The sequence below is a fragment of the Sylvia atricapilla genome, chromosome 1 (assembly GCF_009819655.1).
Source record: "Sylvia atricapilla isolate bSylAtr1 chromosome 1, bSylAtr1.pri, whole genome shotgun sequence".
NCBI lineage: Eukaryota > Metazoa > Chordata > Aves > Passeriformes > Sylviidae > Sylvia > Sylvia atricapilla.
Window position 1 is genome coordinate 56,329,913 of NC_089140.1, and position 25,558 is coordinate 56,355,470.

General features: G+C 39.3%; 1 protein-coding gene across 1 annotated transcript; it reads right to left on the reverse strand.

Annotated features, from left to right (window-relative positions):
- Positions 1–4,848: 4,848 nt before the first annotated feature.
- On the reverse strand, positions 4,849–24,808 carry PPP1R17 (protein phosphatase 1 regulatory subunit 17). The gene is made up of 5 exons (XM_066328500.1): positions 24,440–24,808; positions 16,049–16,161; positions 13,018–13,170; positions 10,711–10,866; positions 4,849–6,072 (listed from the first exon to the last, which is right to left on the reverse strand). The coding sequence occupies exons 2-5, from the start codon at positions 16,128–16,130 to the stop codon at positions 5,993–5,995; spliced, it is 471 nt and encodes a 156-aa protein (XP_066184597.1). The 5' UTR covers positions 16,131–16,161; positions 24,440–24,808; the 3' UTR covers positions 4,849–5,992.
- Positions 24,809–25,558: the final 750 nt, after the last annotated feature.

Here is a 25,558-nt window from a genome sequence, read left to right on the forward strand (position 1 = left end):
AGGAAAACATTTTAAGTCAGAGAGGTGTAATGGTTTTACATTTGCCTATCTCTCTTGGTCAAATTTAGTGTAGTGGTTTCAGTGTCTTTTCTGCTTGAGATAGGATTAGGAGGAAGGCAAGCAGGTCCAACTTAAAGGTTACAAAGATAAATTTATTAACACACACTAAAAGAAGAAAATGAGAATCCAAATGAAATTTTCAAAACACTTTTCCTCCACCCCCCCACTTTCCCACAAACAACATAAAGAGACAAAACCTGTGATTTTCAGTCAGATTCACCATTTAAAAATAATTTTTCCTCAGTTCTTTAGCAGAGGAGTCTCTCTTGGAACTTCCATGGAATTTCCCCACTGACAACATAGAAGTTCTCTTGTGGGTCTTAACTCTCACTAAAACAGCCACCCAGGAAACCTGCTTCTGTGAAGTCCCTCCATTAGCAGCTTTCCCAACACTGCATATGGGTCATGTCTGCTTTTTTTAGGGTACCATTTAAGGAGGCCTCTTCTAGTATAAAATAAAGGTTCTCTTCTTCTATTTCCAAAAATCATCTTCATCTTATGGAACAGAATCCTCCCTTTCCCCTGGGAGCAAAGGGCTTCACATCACTTCGTCTCTATCTTCCTCTGTCCAAGTTCTCCACAAAATCTCAGTTATATCAGTCCACATCTATAACTAGATCTCTGCATCCCCTTAACAGCATTCATATGTTACAGGGAAAGTTAGTCCACTCTCCATGGTTTAACAAGAGAAGCCCAGCCAAATGAGGCAACTCCTCACTCCTTTGTCCCAATTAGTCTTTTCACTCTCTCTTCATTGACTTTTGTCTTATGCTGTGTCTTCTCTAAGTTTCACTGTCCTTTTCTTTTTACTCAAAAGGAGGATTAGAGTTTTAAAAGTTTCATCTGTACCAGGAATGATTTACCATTCTCACCCAGGCCTGCAGATGGTCATGTGATCTCTGCCAGCCAGCAGCCTCTGGGATTTTCAAAAGCCTTCGGAATGGCGGGAAGAGAACTTCACCACGAGGGATCTCAGAGAAGCCTGGCTGGTAGATGCCTCCTGTCTCCCCCATCTCGGTAACCATGGGGGTGGGCCTGACCCAACGGGGCCGGGAGCCATTATCAGGGGCCCAGACATCTCCTCCCCTTGGCCAGCTCAGGGTAGGCCTTAAAATTAGCTGATGTTGGGCTGCAGCCTCCCCCTCCTCCCCTGGAAGCCAATGGGGCCCAGGGCACAGCCAGGCCAGGGCCAGCTCCCCACCACAGGGAGAAGTGGCGGGCCCGGCTGGCCTGGGCCGCTCCAAGGGGGGGCCCAAGGGGGCCAGTGTCATCTGCTGACAAAGGCAAGCCAAAAAGGAAAAAGGGCCGTTCCCTGGGATCCTCTGATATTTAATCCTGTGTGTTCACAGAGATGCATAATTCCTCTATTGGCTATAGTAGCTATCACTTTCAAAATCAGTCACCAATTGGTTTAACTATAACTTCCTGAAAAAATCACTTCCCCAGTGTCAAACTACCACAAGAGGGAATATGTTTCTTTGGATAGCTCCAGCTCTAAGTCTCTTTTTTGTTTTCATTGCTAATCTCACATGCAGCTTCTCTCCGAGCACGTGTGATACTTTTCTGATTTCATATCTCTTCCTGGAGGATGTAGGTGTTAGCCTTATCTTCCTCTAACTGCAGTTGTGACACTTCAACCAAATCTTGTAATGAAGCAATAATTTCCATATCATCTTTTTGTTGGTGTTTATGTCCAACTGCAGGTAAGACAACAGCACCTAAGTCAGAACAAATGATAGGTTTTCCTTTATCTTTTTTGACTTTTGCCCCTGCATGCAGGGTAGAGATTCAATCAACAATTTCTTGGATATTAGACCAGTAATTTCATGCCCATGCCATTCCTGGAGGAGAAAGTTTGGCACCAAATTCATGCAACAAATTGAGCAGAGTTTGTGCATTATGTTTCATGTTTCCACAAAAATGTGGTAGATTTTTCTGGAGTGTACCTTGTGTAATTTCTAAATTAACCCCTTATCTCTGGAAAAATGTTTTACAAAGTTACATCATGAAGGTGAAGTGATTGTTTCCAGAGGGTATCTTATATAAATTACAGCTAATTTTCAAATTTCAATCCTTTACCCTAGAAATTGAAAACACACAGAGGAGTGATAATTCCTGAGGGGCACTTCATTTTAATTATTTAATGTCCCACTCCTTACACATCAGGAGCTCCTTACTTGAAACGCTTAACCATAGTAAAATGCCTCACTTTTGAGGGGTACCTTGCATTAATTTAATCAAAAAAAAAGCAAACTACAATGCTACAATGTTTTACAAAGCACTCCACTTACCAAAAAAAAGGGGGGGAAAAAAAGTCATAAGGGTATCTTGCTTTGTTTCTCTAACACAAAGATGACCAGTCATAAAAATTAGGAATTTATTGATTTTTTGGAATCAGCACTCTAGTTCTAAGGAATTCATGTCCCGTGATTAAATGTTACAATCCACTTAATTATGGACAAGCATTCATCTCTGTGAATTGCAGAAAGAATTTCAGGTTTGAATATTCCCCAAAATGGAATGAAAACTCAGAAGATGTCATATGTTGCTACCAAAAATTTTGATTTTTTTCACTTTATTAACTGTAAGAGAGGCTAAGAGAGATAAAGGGGAAAGTAGAGAAAAGTTGGAAAAAAGCTAATATTACTCTACAAACATAGGATAGTTTACCAAAAACACTTGCTGCCTTTTTACTGAGGGGGGTGGGAGGTGAAAGTATGTTTGCCTTTTTTTTTTTTTTTTTCTTCCCTGCTACTTGGAGCAGCTTATCTGCTTTTATAGGATTGAGGGTTAGCATCTTAGCTGGAAGGCAGTCACTAACCTGAAAATTAGGGGCAGCATGTGATCCCTGCAGCTGACTTCAGTCCACTCTTGTTGCTCACACCAGGGAATGTAGGAGGAGAGGAGGGTTTCCACAAGTCACATGTGTGTCACAGTAGATTATTGTATCAGGTATCATCCAAGGTATCATCCAAGGCTTGGTGGAGGCTCTAGGTTGTTTCTGCACCCATAAAAAGCTTGGAAGGCAGCAATAGAGGTGAGCGAGGGGAAGGTGAAGGCCAGAGTTTCTGTCATTCTCTTCCTCCTCTCTAGTTTTGCAAAGGCTTTGCCTTCCTTTTTATGGACATCAAGGCAGGCTGCTCTTAGTATTCAGGTGTTCAAAGAGATAATGATTAAGCACTTTTTGAGGCATTATTTTTTCTATCAGGTCCTTAAAACTGCTTGCTAGAAACATCATAAACCCTCCTATTTGCTTAATTCATCAAGGGAAAATTTACTTTTAATTGTTTATATTGGTCCTGGGTGGACAAAAATACCCCAAAACACTGATTTGGCAGGCTGTGAATATGCCATTTTTAAAGGAAGCAGCAGCATTCTTCTGTCTGGGCTTCAATTTCTTCAATACAGGGATGGTAAATTAGGCTGCTGTGCCATTAGAGATGTCACTCAGACTGTAACTCCTCTCTGCTGAGCAATATACAGTGCTAGGCTTAAAGGATGCTCAATTTTTTTTTTTTTTTTTTTTAGTTATTATTTGCCATTAAACTCTGTCAGTATTTCCCAGGCTTGGAAACAAATCCTTTTCAGAGCAGTAAAGTCAGTCCTATCTGTGCTCATGCTTTGTGTTGTTAAGCCTTTTCAGGACTCCACACTTCACTTGTGCTGTATTGTGCTATATTGGGTCTGACTGAGAGAGAGTTCATTTTCCTTCAGCAGCACTCACAGTGCTGTGCGTTGCATTGATAGCTGGAAAGGTGTTGATAACGCAGCAGTGTTTTTGCTACTGCTGAGCAGCACTGGCAGAGCATCAGCATTGTCTCTCTAACATTCTCTCCCATGCCTCCTATCAAGGGGCTGGGAGTGGGCAAGAACACCCAACTAGACCAAAATAGCTGACCCAAATAAACCAAGGGATATTCCATATCATATGACATCAGCTCAGATACAAAACCTATGAGAGAGAGGAGGAATGAAGGACATTTTACCATTTTTGCTTTCTGGAGCAATCGCTCCAGAAGTGTGTGCTGAAATCCTGCTTCCAGGGAAGTGGCTGAATATTGCTTGCTGATGGGAAGTAGATATTAATTATTTTCCCTTTTTCCCCTATTTTCCATTTTGCTTATGCATGCATAAACTTTTGCTTTTCTTTTCTTTTTCTTTACTTTTGTAAACTGCCTTATTTCAACCTTCTAGTTGTTTTGTGTCTTATTTTCTCTCCACTGTCCTGCTGTAAAGGGCAGTGATAGAGCAGCCTGATGGGCACCTGGTGTCTAGCCAAGATCAACTCGCTACACATGCACTGAAAATATTCACCAATTTCACTGATATAGGTAGACCTGAGTCATACATATTTTTTTTGTCATGCATTTCTTATGACATACTTTACTGTGGATCTTATATTAATGTTGTTATTTGAACTATTGATTGTTTGTACTTTAAATATTATCTTATCTCTGATAGATTATTAAGATAAAAACTAGTACACTTACTAAGAGGCATTGCATTAATAGTATATCAGACCTCTTGTACAATTTAATATGCAATTATTTATTGTAAGCTCATTGATTACAACTTGAGAGTATACATTCACATACATTTGTGAATGGACTGCATTCTTATGAAAGATGCTGGATCAGTCACAATGGCAAATGGAGTCCAAACTAGTATGGTCCTCAGCTGTCTGCCTAAGTGAGTTAAAAAGATAACTAATTCAGTCTGCCAGACTAGACAATCTCAACTTCTCTGCTTAGTTCCCTAAGGTTCAGCTAGCAGTGTTACTCTATCTATCCCAGAATTATTAAGTCAAGCACAAAGTGTCCAGTTCTATCTTTTTTTTTGGTAAAATATTCTTCCAATACCCATCTCTCTACAGCTGAAGGCTGTAGCTGGATGTGAAAAGAATTCTTGTATGAATCATTGAGGTAAACTTTAAGAAGTTCACATGATGCTCTTCTACCTTTCAGTAAGCATATGCCATGGAGTAACATTATTCCTTTTACTCAATTTTTACTTTCCTGCTATGATTTTGAATCTTTACAGCCTCTCCTAACTGATTACATAGGACTCAATTTAAAAAGCAGATATAAAAAGAAATTATTTGGAGCAAAAGGATCAACTATTCAACTATTTTATCTTTCACCAAGCCAGTGGAGACAATTGCCTACACTGGTGTAACAGGCAGGCGTTGCACTTCCCTAGTGTTTCTCCTCTGAGATCTCTGCCCTCCATCCTGTTTGACATGTCTGTCAATGCTGAGAGCCCTTAGGTGTAAATTTTAATTCTACAGTAAATCTATCTTTTCCTCCTTACAGACATAAGTCATGAGCAGATACAGGCAGAGGAAAATTTTGCTTTGCACTTCAGGGACTCTAGAGTTGAATCCTTGCCCTCTCACCTTCTCTATCTATTTCACCTGCTCTACACATGGGAATTTTCACTGTAATCAGTGTTATTTCAATAAAGGAAAGCTGGAAAAATGATGCAAAGTGTCAGGCAAAAAAAACAATTTGAATCAATAGTTAATGTTTACTACTCTGCACTACCCATTCTAGTGCCAGTATGAGTGTGTGTGTATATATATGTATATACTCACACGGTACTGTATGAGTACCACATTGCACAAAGCTAGATCTGATCTGAGGTAGATTCCTCATTGACAAAAATGCTAGGAAGCCACTTGTAGTAAATCAACAGAATCCTTCAAACCCTGTGTAACTGAAATTTCTGCCGTCATCTCCAATGGTACCTGCTGGGAATTATGAGATGCAGATAGGCAGATAAGCACTTGATGATAATTTATATTCAAGTGTACAATTGGGAAAATTATTTATAAAGGTGTGGCTCCTACATAGGTGAAAGATCTTTTTTAATATGTTGCGACTTTGAATGACCCATGATTATTTACACTGTATTATTGAAGTATCACAGTAATCTAACTGTGGATTACATCTCCATCCTTTTCTTCATCTTCCATAATCACTGTTTGTTCTTCTTCTGTAAACACCTTAGTGCCTTAAAAAGAGAAGAACACAAACAAACAAACCACAAACAAGCAAACAAAAAAAAAAAAAAAAAAGGAGAAAAAAGGAGTTGATTTAATATACTACTTCTTAGAAAATAGCACGCTAAAGAGAATTTTTCAGTTCTCTCATTTTTTGATTTTAATCTCATTTTCCAACATCATATGAGTTATTCCTTGTTTCTTTTTGGATTTTCAGTCTCCTAATACTTAGTAAACTAGAGTTGTATCACTGCATTTTTAGCTAACATCATTCAGCACTCTTAAATACAGCATACTTTTGTTACCTGTAAAAAGATACTCTGAAGTTTCATTTGGGAACCTGTTTGTTAAAAGGATTTGGGTAGCCAAATAAGGGAAAGAGCTTGCATGATGAAGCAAATCTTTGTGACAGAAACAGCTTTTATGGACATGTATGTTTTCTCTATGTATGTAGCCATATTCGATTTTGCGTGTGCATGTGACAAAAGAGACATGTTAAAATACCCACATGACAAGTGCAATCTCCACTGAAATGGTACAGTATCAATAAATTGCAAAAGCTACTGAATTAGGAACTATGTGAAAATAGACTTGGATTGTAGATTATACCTCTCACAAATCTCTCTCTTCTCCTTTCCCTGTGTCTCTCTTTCTCTTTTTCTCGGTAAAACCACTAAGTCTGCCTTTTGGGGATCTGAAGGCCTTTATATTATACCAAGGCATAACAAATATTGTAACTGCCTTCTGTACTTAAAAATAAGCAAGAGTGGTGCAAGATCAACGCATTAGGTACAAAATGTTTTTGAAACCTATTTTAACATATTTTGCTGGGTTTGCCTGTTTCCAGTAAAAATCAAGTAAACTCTGTGGTGGATTTTATGCCCACATGCCCTGGTGTGGATGTTAACAGTCTACAAACAGGATGAGGGATACAATTGCTTTGAGATAATGAAATCTCCCCTTTCTAATTTGATGTCCTACTGGTGTATAGCCAGCCATGCTATTCTGTCAAACCAACTTGTTTTGCTTCTTTCTGCGTCAAACATCCTTTCACAGAGAAGGCTTTCGTTCTTGACAAGGTCTGAAAATAGGACAATACCACAGAGGAAGATTTTCTTCAAATATAGAGTCTTTTCAGAGGGGACAAATTAATGAAGATATTGACCTATACTGCCCTTCATTTTACCAAATTACCTCCTGCTTCATTTATTTGCAGTTCTTGTGAACTAGCTAGTTTCACAACACTATGAGATAAACTGAAAGTCATAAATTAATTTTAATTTGAAACACAAAGCACTTCATTTGCTCAAGAAGCAATTAAGTAACTATTGTTGTTAACTGCAAAGAATGATGCCATTTTATGGAGATGGATGTAAATATTCCCCACACAGACTTCTATCCCTATAGGCAACCTAGGCAAATACAGACAAGGTTTTTTTCCTGTTGTCTTTGGGGTTTGGGTTGTGTGTGTTCTCCAAAGGGGAGTGGGGGTATTTGTTGTTGGTTTTTCCATCCTGGACTATTTGAGGAACAGGGAAAACATAACTAATATATGCTTAAAATATACCTTCAAATGTGTGACAAAATTCAATCTATATGCATTTGCTATTGAGAGAATTACAGAAACTAATGCGATTTTCAGTTGTTTTAAATTATACCTCCAATGACACTTTGTTGCCTAATGGTGAAGCCACCTTCTAATACTTGGCATGAAATCAAAGCAATCTGCTAAGATGCTGCCTCTCTATACAGAGCTTTTCATATCCTATATTCTGGATCTGTTTTCCAGTGATTAACTGCCTGTGGAAGACTTGTGCCTATATCAGGCAAAGTATTTAGATGCCTGAATTCCATTTCCTTCCTGTTCTAAGGATGCATATTTGCTTTTCAAGATACATACCAATGTATGTCATTCTGCTGGTTGAAATTCAGTGATGGCTCCATGATTTGCTATGAAAAGCCTTTAGTTGAAGGCTGGTCCAATATTTTCTACTTATTTACTTTCAGTTGTATTCCATCCAGCAGCACACACAAAGGAACTAAACTTTTGTGGAACTGCTGTGCAAAACAGAACCTGGATAATAGACTTGGAGATTCAAGAAGACCCAGCAGGACTATGTGAGCTAAGTAAATATAGACAAACCTGTCTGTCCTGTCTCCTTGTTATTAGTATTGCTGAAATAAACAGCACTCAGTGCTACATGGTATTGATGCCTTGGAGTAGCTACCTAGAACAGAGGCTAGGCAGAGTTTATAGAGAGAATAAAGTGGGTATTTAGGTATTAAAGGCCTTCAATAGATACACTTCAGGTAGTGTAAGAGCCTCGCAGAGTCTACACTCAAGATGGACAGCAGTCACAGGTTTTTCAGACAGATATAAGCTTGGTCTATTTGCATATCAGGGGTTAATTCTCCAATTATAACATCAGACAATGAAGCCATATTTCCCCAGCTTGCTTCTCCCCAATTCACTTTTGTTTATACTTTTCAGGGCCTGAGATTGTAGCGTATCCTTGGATCACAGGCCCTGAGGGATTTTTTTGTCTAACTAAAATGTGAAGACAGTTAACTACACTTTATATGGAGTTTAGATCTATGCACTAATGCAGTAAAGGATTTGAAAAATAAAAAAAGCTAAAATCTTAAGGCATCATTATCTCTTGTGACCTGCTAATGAAGATTATCACCATTTCCAATATCTCCCCTTCAGATCCCCTGCAAACCACTTGTAGATACCAATTCAAGAAACTTCACTTAACTCTAGTAAAAGACATTAAATAATAGAGTACCCTCTTGAACAGCTGTCCACACTAATACTTTGTTGTAAATGCTAAAATGGCAGATGTGTTACCAGCACTCCTAGGACAGTCCCTCTACCTTTTGGGTGTTCAAAGAGATTTTTCTGTCATAAATAAAAGAAAGTCAAATGTATCATGCAAAATGAAAAAAATTAATGAATCTACTGGGTGGCATGTAGTCCAAGTGAGAAGCAGAATAAGTTTTACATCTTGCAAATACCCGATCCAATTCAGAAATTCAGATAAAGAAAGGGGGCTACTAAATTAGTAATCTGAAATCTCCTGTACAAGGGTCAGGCTTCTAAACACATTCAACCTTCAAACTTCTACTGAAGTGGTACAGCAAATGTTATACCATGTCCATACAAATGAGTCATGAACAGATGTCTCCTTCAGTGGCAAGCTCTCCTTCAGTTAATCAACACCTTGTCTTTCTGAAGGGATTAGATCAGAAGACAAAATATAATCAGATTTCAAATGGTCTTTTTTTTCATATCACTTAACAGCAAATGGCTTGAATCTGACCCAAGCCTGTAGTCAGCTCTAGAACACTGTATTGTCATCCCCACTTAGAATTATATGGTCCATTAACTAAATTAATGGTCTTCAGGCCTGTGGTTTTGAGCTAGAATTTAAATACATGTGTAAATATGGCAACACAGTTCCTGAAATATGGCTGAGTGAGATTTCCTAATCAAATAAGAGATAACTAGTAAAACTAGTTTTAGGCCCTCATTCTCCCTCATAGCCTAGAAAACTAGTTAAGGCTGCTCCTTTAGGAAAATATCACACCTCCATTGAAAACCTCTGGGTGAGAAGAATGGAAGTTTAACCAGTCATCTCTTGCCTCTCCCAACTCAGCTCTAGGAGTTGTACCTAAGCAGTTTGTAGACACGTGCTATCTTGTTTTTCTGATTTGTAGCCCAGGAGGTATGGCTTTGATCTAGGTGGCTGTAAGAGATGGCACCTGACAAATAGATGATTTAAGACAACTACTTCTGCCTAGTTTTTAGCTTTCTAACAGAAGCACTCATCACAAGCATCTGACACACTACTAGTATGGGTCCATCTGAGAGCTGGGGACCTCTGTTTGGGTCTTACATTTCAGCTGTCTCAAGCATCACTCTAAAAAGACTGGGTTATATTCTATAACTAGGTAATCAGAATTACATAAATATACTTTTCCTTCATCACTTCTTCATTTAAATAAGAGAGGGGACATGATCATAAAGCAAAGTGCCGCTATATTTAGCATACATTCCTGAATTATTACTTTTGAGTGTATCCAAAGGCAGCTTAGCTCTATTAAAATGATCCATGGTAGGGCTTCCCTTCCCTTCTTCCTTTTTTGCCATGGGTTATGCAGTATATATTGCATGTCATGCCAGAAGCACAGAATTATCTTTAAGGTGCTGCTAATGAGATGTTCATCACCACTTGGCTTCCTCAGTGCATATGAGGGACTGCAGAATGAAGAGGGGATTAATCAGTACAGCTTTGCTCTAGGTTGTTTGAGGCATTTTAATGCTAGTGACCTAAAAATTTCTATGTGCTTAGGTTTGAAAAGAAGGGCAGTAGTTGGCTTTTCTTAAAAGTAGGATTGCAGTTTGCAAAAGAAAATCAAGTGATCAAGTGCCTTTTCTTTCTCCCTGTCCTTTCTATCCCCAGAGCTTGAACATGAGATATATATTAGATTTTTCATTAATCCCTACTATTATGTACTTGGACCAAATAGGTCCAGTTCAAGAACTGCTAAGTACACTGAGCAGAGAACAGCCTCCTTTAAAGTATATCTCTGACACTAGCCACTTTTTGCTGTCTCTTAGGAGGATCTTTACCTCAGTTTCTTACCTATTATCAAAGGTGGGATGTGTATTGCAGGTGTATCTTTTCTTCTGGGCTTTTTCTGCTCCAGTTCAGTGATTTGAGAGACTGGCCTCTGTCTCTGTGACTTCTCTAGGATACCATACCTTTTCAGCAGACTTTCAGATGAGTCTGAAACTATGCCTGTAAGTAAGCAATAATGAAAATGCTGTTCACATTGAAGAAACTTTCATCTGTGTAGCTCTCCCAAAGACTACTCTAAAGTACAGTGGCACAACTGCTGCATGATGTACCTGCCCTACATTTTTTCCAAATTACTTATTTCCCATAGGCTCTAGAAAATGCCATCAGGCCAGCTGGCTTCTGATCGTGCATAATGCACTAAACTGCAGGCTGTCAGAAATTGTGGGACAGATGAATGTAATCTTCTATTTTAGAACTTTAGACATCTTACCACAGTAGCTTAAAAACACAGATGCTCAAGAGGTTAGTTGGGAGCAATATGACCACAGCCACAGAAGTGGCTGTTTTAACTAGTGAAAAAATGTTTTCTTTATGATATGACAATGTCTTGGGTTTTGTAACCAAAGAAAAAAGTTTATTCTATTCCATCTGTTGAAACCCGGTTGGGGAGATGGGTTTTTTTCTTTATCTGTTGTAACTCAGAAGGGAGGGGATAATTGCCTTCTCTAATAACAAGCCAGATGTTAAACTGGGTGGGGCATTGCTTCTTATCTCTTGTCAGTCTCCACTACCTCCATAGGGATATCTTCTGTTAATGGGCCATTAAAGCTCACCAGTGACATGACACATTACATCATACTATTGTAAGATGCTCTACCCAGGGAGGAAGAGCCAAACCATTTTCACCTAGATAAAAAGGAGCCACAAGTGTCACCAGACATTCAGTGTCCCCATGGGTCTCCTGAAGGAAGACTGGACCCCTCTCTGGACCCTTTTTTCTCTACACGATGATCTCTGCTTCCAACAGAACCAATCCAGGAAGGCTTACTTTTGGACTGTTTCCAACACACTGATCAACAGAGTGTCAGGTTGTATTTCTGACTCTGTCGGGGTTTTCTAGGATTTCTTGTTTGTTTGCTTATTCTTTTGTACAACAACATTTGTATTTTTAATATCCCTAGTGAAGAACTGCTATACCTGTTCCCAAAATCTTTGCCTAACAGTCTTTTATTTGCAAATTTATAATAATTTGGAAAGGGGGAGTGAGGGGAGGGGGGGGGCTTACATTCCAAGAGAGATTCCAATCTTCCCTGGCAGGTACCTGTCTATCTAAACCACGACAGACAAAAACAGCAGGAAGAATATACAGCTCTTCAGCCTCTGAGCTGTTCTTCCTAAGAGAGAATTGCTGGAAGATACATGTGAAAACTGAACAGAATCAAATTCACTGTCTGGATTACAAATACTGGGAAATCCCAGTGGCTTATTTTTCACTTGGTGAATTGTTGCAGATATACAGAGAAGCATACAAGTTGTTACTGGCTAATTCCTCCATGTATGTGCAGCATGGGAAGAACTCAATAATATGAGTGCAGCTCTCTCACTGGAGATTATAACAAGGAGTCCTTGTTAGCTGAGGGTGACACTTATTTCCACTGCTGTTCTTGGATCATTAGGTTTCAGTGGCAGTCTCCTGCTTATTCTTTCCTTCTCTAGGTTGGTGACATTTAGCTCTCAAACGTCTGTATTTGTGCCACAGCAGGGAACATCCTACAAGAAGCCCTTTCATTGCTGTGATGTTTTCTGGCTTCCTGGAACATCTACCCTTTGACAGAGTCCCCATAAACACATGAGCCCTGTGATTTCCAAGAGGAGCATCCTGCAGGTGGCTTGTGTGTTTCACTGGTCTACTCCCAGTCTCATCCCCAGCCTCCTGCTGTGCACTGGATGCACGTTTTATGAGAAAGTTCAGAGCTGGACTTGATATTTTTTTTATTTTGGACCATATCCAATTGGGACATCTAGTATGGCTCAGCAGCTGCAAATAGTCACACATCATTTCACACATAAATGTAACATTATTTATCAGCAAGACTATTAGCTCCATGGGAGCATGTTTTTCAGAGCACGAACCTATCCAGAAACTTATCTCACTTCTCTAGAAGTGAAACCAAACTCTTCAACTAACATGGAATGTCTTTGAGAAAGTCAGACTTTCTGATCACCTGCCTTCCCAGGTGCACATGCATGAAGCTGTGTTCCTGTTCACATCCAAGGGGACATAAGGGAATGAATGTTCTATGGACTTTCACCCAGCCTCAGTCCCCAGAAATTTATTGAGATTTCAAAGTAGAGAGATTTACTGTTCACCTGTTAGAGGTGGTGGAGTGTGCAAAGCCGGTGTATCTTTTCTCTTTGGCTTCTTTTGTTCCTGTTCAATCTTCTGGGAAGCTGTGAGGGTTTTACCTTTCCTTGGTGTTTTTTTGAGGTCACAGCTCTTAATCAGCTGCTCTGAAATATTTTCTACAGGGGAAAAAATAATAGAAATTGGAACTTAGAGGAAGTAAAAAGAATTACTTTGATAATAGTGCTTTAATCCAAGGAAATTAAAATGCCCAGGAAGAAAAATCTCTTAAATATTTAGAAAACCAACAAAAGAGGGCTCTGTACCATACTACATGGGAGTCAAGTCACTTAGGTAGTCCTTCTGTGTTGTTGGCAGTAGATGCAAAATGGAGAGAGAGTTATCGGCTGTTTGTGTGTTTACATGTCAGAGAGAAGGCACTGTGTGCAGAGGTTCCATGGCCACCCTTCTTGCATCCAGTGGATTGTGTTATCCAGTGGATAACTGCGTGGATTGTGTCTTCAAGAGTTACAAGGCCAGTTTTGTGAAGGAAAGTTTTACATATATAGTCTGAGGTACTGGTAAAATGTGGCAGTCAGTATATTGTTCCCTTCAAGATTTAATTTTATTTCCAGAGCTACTGAGCAATTTCTATTTGCTTTTTATTTACATAACATTACACTGGCTTTTTAGTTTTCCTTTAAAACAATCCTTTACTCAGATGACTTAGAGGGTCAACATGGCTTTCTGCAAGGGTCTATATTTCTGGGTGCTTATACAAGCTGAAAATACTGAAGATAGCTTGTTGTGGTAATACATCCCCCTCCCTCAACTCCTCTTTAGGCCTGCTCTACAATCTCAGCAGCCTTAGTTGAATCAGCTGAGTGATGAAGTGCCCCTTAACTGTGCCATTTGGGCAGTGAAGTATCCATGACCATACTGGGTACTCTAGTAAAGGTAGGAACTATTCTGACCATACCAGCAACATCAGCAGTCCAATCAAGGTGAGGAACAAAGCATAAGCAGCCATTCTTATTAGCCCTGGTAAGAAATTTACCTGAGTTATAGTTCAGCTGAAATGGCAACATTGTTATGAGACCTTTTAAAAAATAAATTGTAGACTGAGTGTAATAGTATAATTTTTACTGGACTTTTAGGGAAAAATCATGTGGTGCTACAAACAGCAGTGCTAAGTAAGGCTGTTTGAGCTCTCCTGGAACACAGTGGACCTCTGAATAGGATGCCTCTTGGAGTTTGGAAACCCTCAAGTTTGCAATACTTGAGAGGCTGTTGCTGACAAATGAGCTCTAGGCAGATGCTACCCCTACACATACATACTCCTTGAGGTGCAGCCCATGCCAGTTGAGAAACACAAAGTGATTTTACATGTGTATTGCACTGAGCCTGAGGGGAATTTTTGATGGGTACTTTTACACTAGGAGATATAGATGTATACATCATTTAACATGTGTTCATGCAAGTGAATGGATTATGGTATGAATGTTGTTATTTTGAGTATATAATTAACTCACTGTATAAAAATTGTAGCAAATTCTATTGAATTTTTTAAAAAATATTAAATTAGTCAATGATCAAGTGCTTTTGCACCCTTTTCTTAAATCCATATCCTCTGTACCCTTACCCTCTTGCATCCCAGTCTTCATGTAAATCAGTCGAATTGCTTCTTATCTGATTTACTTATGTATGTTTTGTCTACATAGTAAGTAATAGAATGAACCTTGCCACTTACTCTGTTAAAGCTGCATTCTCATGAATTCATATTAAACCCTGCTTTTTGCCAATAACCTTGACAATGATTCTTTAAGCATTTTAACCACTCATTTGTGAACTGCTCATTAGTATCATCACAGAAACGAATGTTTTGAATTCTTAAAAGCTGCTTGTTTGCCTTCAGCTGAGCACCTCACACCATTATCCAACCCCTGACTGCAGACTTGGATGCAAGCATGACTTCATTCCGGACTTTCTCACACTATTTAAGGCATCTGTTATGTCTCTGAGCTGCAGGTGGATGTGGGAAGGATGGCCTCTGGGTTAAGTCCCTGGATATGTGGGGGTTTTTTCTGACCTTCACAGGCTTTCTTCATAGTCCTAATGAGCTCATTTACCCTCCCACTGCCTCAGTTTTCCAACAGTATAAAGCAACTCATTCTGTGTGTATTTAAATAAATAATTTTGTGCACCAACTATGTTTGGTATACCAGCAGATGTAAAAATGGTGTCTGTGTAGAAATGTCATATAGCAGAGACAGAGCTAGGATACCTTCATTGTAGTCCAAATAAACAAGATGTATAAAACCTGTGGTCAGATGCTTGTTTTTTTACAAGTAAGTGAAATTGCATTTGTGTTTCATTATTGCCATCACAAAGGTAACAAGAAGCAAATAGATTTTTCTTTCTGGATTATTAAATCTTCAGTATAATTTTGTAAAATAAAAGTGAAATCATAGCACTTGAAGCAGAGGCAAAGACCATGAATGTGCAAAAAGCATATCTATCAAGCATGAAGTCTGGTATTCAGGAGTGTGACAGAGCAAAGGCAACCCTTGTATGCTCATTGTAAAAGTTGTATGAAGTAGCTTCAAGAAAGGAAACTGATGAAGGATAAAACATTTTTAAAAAGCTCTCTAGATGAGAGAGCTACCTCAGGGAACTGAGGTAGCAAATGGAATGCTTGAAATCTTTTACTCAAATTACATATAGAAGATACAGTCAGGGAAAGCTCAGCTATATCCTAGCTTTCAGTTTACTGTGATATAAATGAAAAAATTGCTCTACCAGGGAAAAGATGGATGACTTTTTCCTTTCTCCTCTTTAATTAACTTCACTCTAGAGCTTCAGCTGAAATTTATATGCAGAAAAAATGCTCTTTGTCTTTCCATCTGGCACTAGAAGTGTTAGCAGAAGGTGTAATCTATCTGTTTTCATGGGGGGTTGTTTATATCGCTGGAGGGGGAAAACGGACACTGGACAGGACTTTATGATGTGAAGGCGACATGGCTCATTAGTGCAATGACATCATCAAATAACACTTACCTAAATGGTTACACTGTGAGTCTTGCTTGTCCAGTCTGTCCTCTGGGATATCAAGTGGCTGAACACATTCTGTTGACATCATTGAAACAGGCTTTTCTTCTCCTATGAAAATACTACCACATTAAAAAAAAAAAAAAAATTCGGTAGCATGACATAAAATTGACATATTGGTGTTACCTAACCACTGATGAGGAGTTTTTTTCTTCCAGCAGTCTGCTGACCTTATTTTTTACTCACACATGCTGTGATGTATTTATTCACTGTCTTTGTTGCACACAGAGTAACCTGTAAATGCTAAAGAATACGATGGTTTGTTCTGATTTTCTTCTCCATTTTTTCTCAACTGTAAACTAAGGATCATATTTGGTATTTATTACATGAACCAACTTTATTCATTAATTCTGTTGACTTAGTCTTATAAGTCCAGCTTGACTAAGACACCTTGCATACCCCAGAAAAACCAGGTGTAAAAGTTCTGCCTCAGAAAGATGGCCAGTGCCCACAAACCCCAAAGCCATCATGGAGTAAACTTACTCATCGCTTTGGTAAGACCATGGTAATGTAATTGTCCATGCTTGGTAAGTCTCATTGGATTGCTCTTTGGGTTATTTTGTCCCCCTTTACTTACAGATGCAGTAGATATTGAAGCCCATCCTCATCCATCCTCCTACCTAGCTTCCCCAGCACCTTGCAAGCTGAGATTTGATTTTGGGACTGCTAGAGAAGCCATCACAGGAAGACGAAAATTAGATCATTTTTCACTGCTGATAATTTCTATGGTTGCTTAGCAGAAATTCATGAGAATGACAAAAGCAATTTTAAAGGGAAAAAACTTTCAACCTGAAGGTCCAGTCCAAGTGATCTCAGTATCTGCCTTCATCCAGCAACAGCTGTGTTAGTTTCTTATTCACAATCTCTGTTCTCCATTTTCAGGGAATAAGGGCAGACTGTGACTTCCTTGTAAGGAGGAGAAAGGCAATGTGGAAAAGAAAAAAGTTGGAGACATTGTAAATACTAGATGAAAGAAGTAATTGGGAAAAAATAGAGGAAGAAGAGGTAGAAAAGGAAAGACAAATAAAAGAGAAAGGTAAGAAAAGAGGCAGCTGGAGAACAGTGAAAAGGAGGATGGGAAAATAGGAGACTAAACTGTGTGAGTTTGGTTTTATCTTGCTGGAGGAAAAGAAATTACTTAATTATTTCTCTGTAAATTGCAATGGTGGTTTGCTGACAAGAAACAGAACAGTGGGGGAGTTAATCTCATTTCCATGACTAAACTTGCATCTGTGTAAAGAACAATTAACCCTTGAGCAAAATCCAGTCAAAGGAATATTTGCAAAAGGAGGTAGTAAAGCTTACACTGATGTAGTTCTTCAGCAGATGGAAACATGTCTCCAATGCTAGTGACTTAAAAATAACTGGAGTAACACTGCTGTTACAAATGGAGGTGATGGTTTAGATAAGCCCTTGCCTTTTGCCGAGGCCTCTGGCAGCAGGCAGTAGCTTTACTGAGGTGTCCAGCATCCCAAAACCCACTCTCATTCACAAGTTCTTTAATAATGCCTGATTCAGTCTATTATAGAATGAATTATTTATTTAATAGAAGAAAACTAACAGACATAAGACTTAAACTAGTTCTACACAGGAATAAAGACAAAAAGAAAAGAGACTACTAATAGATATATACAGAGGTAGGTTAAAGGTACCTATTAATATAACAGCTAGCAAAGATATAATACAACTTAGGATTCAATGTATCTTACTGTCTCAATTTGAAAGACAGGTGTCTGCAAGGGAGGGGCAGGGCCTCCCTTTGGAATAGAGAATTAAACCTCCTCCCACAAAATTATAATAATTTAGAAAATTAAAGGGGCTTTCAGGCAGAGGAATGGGGGTGGGAATAAGTGTTCTTTACTAGTATATATAACAAAGCAAACAAAAACAACTGCAGCATTAATAACAAAACAGTACCAAGAACCTTGAGGACTTTGCTTCACAAAAACCCAGGGCAGCTTGGTCTCGGTGCCCCTGCAGGACCTTCAGAGCACCAGGCTGGAACAGTGGAGAGTCCCAGGCTGGTAACTGGGATGGCAGGATGTCCCCAGCAGGCAGGGGCAGGGCGTCCCAGCAGGGCAGAGGGGTGCAGGGTCACACTGTAGCAAAACCAGCAGTGCCAGAGAAGCCGTGAGGGAGGGCCGGCCCAGCTACAGGGCAGGAAGAAGAGCTCAGAATTCCAGGGCACACGAACAGATTACAGTAGATTTCCCAGGGCTGGACTTTCTGGTGACAGTGAACTCTTCCCGCAGCAAGCAGCAGCCTGGCCATGTCCTCTCTGACTCTATGCCGAGAGCAAGAGAGTGAAGCTGCCTCCAGCTCGTTCCTTTACCTTCCCCAAAAACAAACCTAACTCCCAATACTTACCATCCAGTTGTTGATGGGGCACGCATTGAGATTCTATTCCTCAGTTCCCAGGGAAGCAACCATGGATTTGCATCCAAAGTCCCAGGAGATGTGTCCCAGGCTTTCAGCGTGTGTGTGTGTGGGTGGGTGTGGGGGTGTGGGGGTGTGGGAGTGTGGGGGTGTGTAGAAGGCTTCTACGTCTGTGATAATTCATGTGTCTTTTATAGTTTATAAAACAGTGTCTCTTAGTTAAGAATATTTCCTTTATCTCTTCCCACATCTGCTCCCCAGACTAAGATGTTGATTCTTAGCTGAGGTCTGAACTCTTTTGGTGCCAGGGATGACCTCTTGATGGGCCTTTCAGCCCCTAGGTTCTCGCTTAATGGACCAGCTGTCAGTGGTAGAGAAGAGGGGGGATAGATGTCCTGCCACAACTGCCTGGCAGCATCAAAAACTCATCAAAAATTGGCATTGATACTGTACATATGGAATTAATTCCCTTATGTTCCACTCTGCAAAATTTACAAAAAATTGTAATATTCTACAATATATTAAAACCTTACTGAATCAGACCTAGATGAGGGATTTCACTTCCAAATGCTCACTACAGAAATGTCCTAGTCCAGCCTCACGTCTGTACTAGTGTTATACTGCCTGAAGGCTAATTTGCCTTCACTGCAAAGAAAAATCCCTCACTTGGGAAAAATTGACAGAAAGAAATCTTTGAAAGCACCTTAACATGGTTGCTCTGTTTATTCACTGTATAAGTAAGCTATAGCTGTGGTTCAAAATGAAGCAGACATAGTTTTATTTAATACAAAATTTATTATCTTTATTTAATACAAAATTTATTAGCCAAGCCATAAGAAGGCTTGGACTACATTTTGAGATTTGAGGGAGTTTTTTTCTTAAATGCCATTTGATTTTATTGGATTTGATTAGGACATGCTGACTGAATATTATGACTGTAGGTAAAAGGTAATTTTCTGAAGAATACTCTGTTTACGACATTTTCAGTAAAATCAGGGATATTATTTCAGACACTATGGACATTTTTGTTTTTACTATATATTGAGGCAAAAAAGGCTGGAGATCAATAGCAAAATTTAAATGTAAAATTCGTAGTTGTAATATGTCTTACAAAATAATTTGTGCAAAAGAATTAAACTACAGCATTCGTATAATCAACACTGGTGAGGGGAAAAAGCAGTTCACATTGGGTGATAAGAAAAGAAAAATGCAGATACCAAAGCAAGGTATCCAAAAATATTGGTTTCAAAGGATTTCTTCATCTGACAAGGCCCCAGTGATATGCATTCAATATGCACTAACAGTAAGATAATATTCGTTGCCAAAGATGTTTATTCCCAAACAGAATTCCAGTAAGAAAATTAATTATTATTCACCCATTCCAGGAAAACTTTTCATCAGAGCAGCAGCAAGAAAAGAAAATAGATGAATATGCTAGAAGGATAAGAGCAACAAAGGAGCAAGAAGACCCCCCCCACACTCAGCAGAAAGAAGTATAAAACAGGACCCTACAAGAGCAGGATTCGTGAATCATGGAGATTTGAAGCCATAGAGTTCAAATCTCATTCACCCAGTGCTGATCACCTGGTTCAGCACTGCATTGTTTGTTGCTTTTCCAAAACTTATACTTTGAGTATTTAATAAATTTTCTTTAATTATTAAATTGGCTGATTTGTTTATAACAGCAGCAAATTATATTTACTGGAAATGGCTTATAACATATAGTTAAATTTGGTTAGATTTCAGTAAGTTATTTCATTGAATTATTTCACCCAATAAAAATTAGGCTTTGTAAAGAGACTTAGTATAGGATTGCTTCATTGTTTTTTCTTAATGTGGTAGTTTGGAAAATTTTATTCTAAAATACATTTCTTATATCTGTGTTCATATTTTCATTGGCACACATGCCAAGCCCTTGGTATCTTCAGTGCTTTAAAATTCTGGTTTACAGGCTAACTTCTGACACTCTACTTCCTTTTCATTTATTTTGTAAGTCTGCCCTGAAGCCAGCATTGCCTTGCTTACAAAAGCACTGCACTTTGTGATAATCTGTCTGACAAAAGAATAAAAAGATCAAAATTACCAAAATATATCATTTTGATGTCTTGGGTGTATATACATTGTGTATGACATGTGAACCTGTGAGTGCTGTTACATCCTGTCACCATGGATTGCACACATAGCTCTCCTTCAAAGGAAACTTGCTGTGTCTGACCATTGTCATGGTGCTTTCCCAAACCACTAAAATCAGTACCTGCCACTAAGGAAACAGATTCCCTAGTAACTTTTATGTGGGAAGGTAGCCTGCTATTGGGACTGTATGAAGCCATTAGTATGACTTTACAAATTGAAGCGTGTTCTCAGATTTTCATGCCTTAAGTGCAACACTTTTCCTAGCAGCCTTCACATTAGCACAGCTTGTACTCTCTGCTGCCATCAGTCACCTTGGTAGCAAATGCTTGCTATTCATGTGATGAAATAAAGTGGGGTTTTTTTTGCACTCTGTTATGTCTCTTGACATAATGATCCACATTCATTCTTTGTGGATCTGTAATGGTTACATTGGAAACCTAATTCACATGCAACAGAAGACACTTCCTGAGATGCTGTAGATTTTCCTATATGATTTAGGATTCAATTGTCATTTAGGCAGACACTTTGTTATGGTGCAGCTAGGCTGTACCACCCTCTGCAGAGATATGTGCCTAAATGAGTCACATGAAGTCTCTTATTTCTAGGAAAAGACGGAACTGATAGAGACAGGTGAAATGTTTTCCTAAAAGTTGAGGCAAGTTCAAGCATTGCCTACACAGTTTTGCATTGTTTCTTGTTAAAACTTTTGGCATGAGATTGGATTGGCTCTACTTACAGACAGAGGAGGGCAATGAATGATAAGGCAGACTGGAGAATGCAAGGATTATTAAAAGCTGCTTCTGCTTCATGTGAATGAAGTCTCATACTGAATCATTGTCATATAACAGTATGACTCCTTTGGGCATACACCCTTGTAAAATATGATGATTCAGATGAAGAATATATCAACTTTTCACTTTCTGGATATCAGCTTTAAATTTTTAGATAGATTAAAGCACATACTAAAATTTTTTTCAAAATTCTGAATTGTTGTACCCCCTTGATTAAAGTGCCCAAATAAAGCTATTTTATCACTCACTAACATAGTCCTAAAACACACAAATACTTGCAAGTAATATGATTACTTTCTTTGCTTAAATTTTTGGTTTCCATAACGAAATTCAGTAATGCAACAAATTCCAGGCTTTAATTAGGTAAAAATACTTTGCTAAAGACAGATAAAGAAACCTGGTTTTGTTTGCTATTTTAATGCACAATTGGTTTAATGTAGATGTGGATTAATGCAGATTTAGGAAATACTCAGTACAGCTACTTTCACATATTTATAACATGATGTAAAGCTTTCAAGGGCTTCCAGTGGCCACGTGACATTTAAAACAACTTAAAATGAAATCTCATGAGAAAAAACCTCGTAAGATAGAAAACTAAAGTTTTGAGAACAAAACTAAAGGGCTGTAGGGGCTATACATGGGTATAAGGTACTATGGATAGTTGTATGTAATCTGAAGGGACAAAGCAGTTCTCAGATGAGTCACCTATGGGTGATCATTCATACCTACAAGACGGAGAAATTAAATTCTGATACTTGATTCTTATAAAAGTTTACAGCGGTTATGTGGTCATTAATGTCAATCCTTCTCACCATTGTATATAAAAGCTTATGATTTCTTTGTATATTGAATGCTTAGAATTTCTGAACTGGCCCTTTATAAGGTATCCGCAATCTGTGCCTCGGAAGATTTCAGTAGACCATGTGGTATTGTATGTAGATTTTTTTTTCTTGCTCGGGAGAGTGTTTTGTTTCTACAATTGCCAAAATCCTGAAGAAAAATGTGATAATTTTCAGGGTGTGCATAATTAATAAACAAACTGCTGGCACGTTGGCAAGGATGCTAGATAAATAAAAGTATTTTTGATAGCACCCTTGCTGAGTAATAGCAGTGAATCTGAATTTAATAAGTTGATTTAGATAGCTGGAAATAATGTTGCCACAGAAGCTTGTTTGGCCCTATGTACTTACCAAGTATGAAGCCAGAGCAATTCCTAAGAACACAGAGAGAAGCAGAGATGGAAACAGAGGCAACTAAGGTCCTGAGGTAGTACAGCATGCACACTTATTTGTCCTCATTCTCATAGGCAGAGCCTGGCCTTGCTGCTGCTATTGTACTCAATAGTTGGAAATTAGGGTAAAAAGAGAGTATCTCACAGGCTGCTGCCAAATGCAGACAGAAGGCAGAGGCTGGACTTCATTAGTCACAGTCCAGTCTGGACAAAAAGCAGTATTTTGCAGCCCTGCCCAGAGGCCTGCTCTGGCATGGGAGTTTGCTCTTTAAGATTGGTACCTCTTCTCCCACCAATTAAAAATTATTTAATTTTTAAAACCAATTATTTTAAATTGGTTTGCCCCTTTCTGTTTGGTTGCAATGAGCACATGAGCAAGCAGGAATAGGCAGGCTCCCAGCATCCTTACATGCTCCTTTTTCCCTGCATTCTTAAACCTGTGTGGGAGGTGGAGAGAGGGACCTGTCATCCCTTCTGTAGCATGCCCCCTGTGGAGGGCTCTATAGTGTGAATAGGCCCCTTATTTGCTTGAAGTCATTTACAAATGCAGAAAGAAGGAATAAGATATTGGATTAAGCCATCTTGCACACATCTGCACTACACAGAAATCATGTGAAACAAGTCAGGAGTCAAGGGGAATGGTACAACATCTGGCTGCATTTGGCTTCTCCCATCAACACTCAGCAGGCAGCCTTGGTACCTTTATCAGAAAATATGTACCTTCATCCATACCCCATCCTATCCCAGCCCCATTAGAACTGCTACCTGGCAAATCATGTTAATGGAGCAAGATTACAGTGGTCAGAGTAGAAAGTACATGTCCCACAAGTAGAAATTCTCAGTGTTGCTGTTCTGCATTCCAAATTTTAATTACAAGGTTTACTATATGTTTGACATTCTATTGGAGTGATGCCTTCTGGGGTACAGAAGACAGTTTCATGCTAATGCACAGGGTTTCTTCATCAGTTCTTTAGGCACTGAATAATGCTCTCGACAAACACACTTTCAGAATACTCTGATGTATACTTTTATAAAGCATATTTAAATCTTCTTATCAAATACTTAGGTACTTGAAAGCCTGATCTGCTTGCCTCCCTCTACCCAAAACTTTTGCTACTATAATAGTATGGATACAGAAGTACCACAGAATTGTTTGGGAGCAGTTTCTTCTCACATACAGTGTGCTTCTGGGTGTTTTTTCAAAAAATGTGGCTGAATGGTGGACTGACTCCCACTACTAACTTGTAAAATGAACTTGTAAAATAGATAAAAATATTTGTTTGATTGAAAAAAATGTCACATAAATTTGCACAAGTTCTGGTTCCAGAGTCTTTGTCTTTGGAGAGCATAAAAAATACACTCTTCCCGAATTTTTTCCTTGAGGTACAAATTAACCCCTTGGTAGTGAGATAAGATGTCCTTATATCAGTTCTCACTTTGCTGACTTACAAATCTGGTTGCAAACTGTCCTAGCAGCTAAAGTTAGTGCTTTAGTTTTCTCTGAAACAGTCTGTTGCCTGTTGCCCTATCCACAAAAACCAGACTCACTTAGGTCATTTGTCAATTTTTCCCACATGGGACCAGCCACAGCCCATTCCCTATGCAGTGGGGACTCTGTGCTTTCCTGCCCATCCCCAGAGGTGATAAGGCAACTTGCTGGTGGTGGCTGCTAAAAAAAACCCGACACAAACAAAGAAACAAATCCACACGCCCCATAGGAAAAAAAAAAAAAAAAAAAGGGCGAGAGAAAGAAAATCAAGAAGCCAACCAGCCCGCCCAGGAGGAAAAAGGTGTAGCTGAAGTACTTACTGAGCAGTTTGAGGTAGTCGGGAAGGTGCAGTTTGTTGTCGGGGCTCACTGGAGGATCTTTCTGGACTGGGGCTGCAGCTGATGCTCTTGCCCGTCTTATCTAGGGGTAAGTGGAAGGCGTTGCTGCGGCAAGACTGCACTCACGCGTCCTCCTGGAGGCTAGGGAGCAGCACCACCACGCCCTGCCCCACTAGCAGATTCTTATCCTGTTTTCTTTCTCTTCCACAAGTTACAGGGGCCAAAGAGGAGGCAATAAGATGTATGACAGATCAGCAGTGCCTCAAGGCTGGCATTCCTGCCAGATGACCGAGAGCCACAGATGCTGCTGCTCTCAAAGAAGTTAGGGAGGATGTGAAAATGAAAGCTTTGACACAGAGAGCCGAAAGGTGAGCTGCAGCTGCTGTGTCCAGAGCTGCAAAGAAAATCACAAGGGGAGGGAGTAAGGCTGATGCCGTCAGGGACCCAGGGGAAAATTGAGAATAAAAGTGGAGCAAGAAGGCAGGGCATACATCCAGGAGCAGCACCATAAGCATAGAAACTGATGGACACTGTCTCCAGCACTGAGGTTCAGTGATGGCTGCATTTTTCGCGTGTATATCTAGCCAAAACGGATTTTACAAGCACGGTGTTTATGGCGACCGGCAGGGAGTCTTCCACGGCTGCCAATTGTCTGCCAACAGAGACCAGTCTATCCTATTTTAGCCCATGCCTTTGGATGGAACTGTTTTTCAGCTCAGGGAAAGAAATAAAAACATGCCTGACATTGGAAAAGCTCTGGAAGAAATATTCTAGTCTGTGGTGGGACTGTGAATTGCTCTCTTAGTATTCATTTACAAAAAAAAATGCCTTTGTCTGTAAAAACTGTGATGGCTCACAGTTGCTGTTATCTTCTTTTCTCCCACTTAGTGACTGCAATTCAAAAATGCCAGTCTGCATGGCATACTTTCGTTCATAAACAGTATATTGTACAGAAAGCCCAAAGGGGCAAAGTGCTAATTGCCAGCCCTGCAAACAATGCTACACCCTTGGATCCTTTGTGTATCATATGTGGTTCTACAAAATGCCAAGCATGTTAAACGCTCTAAAGGCACCACCTGAAAGAACTGAGCTTCCTTCATC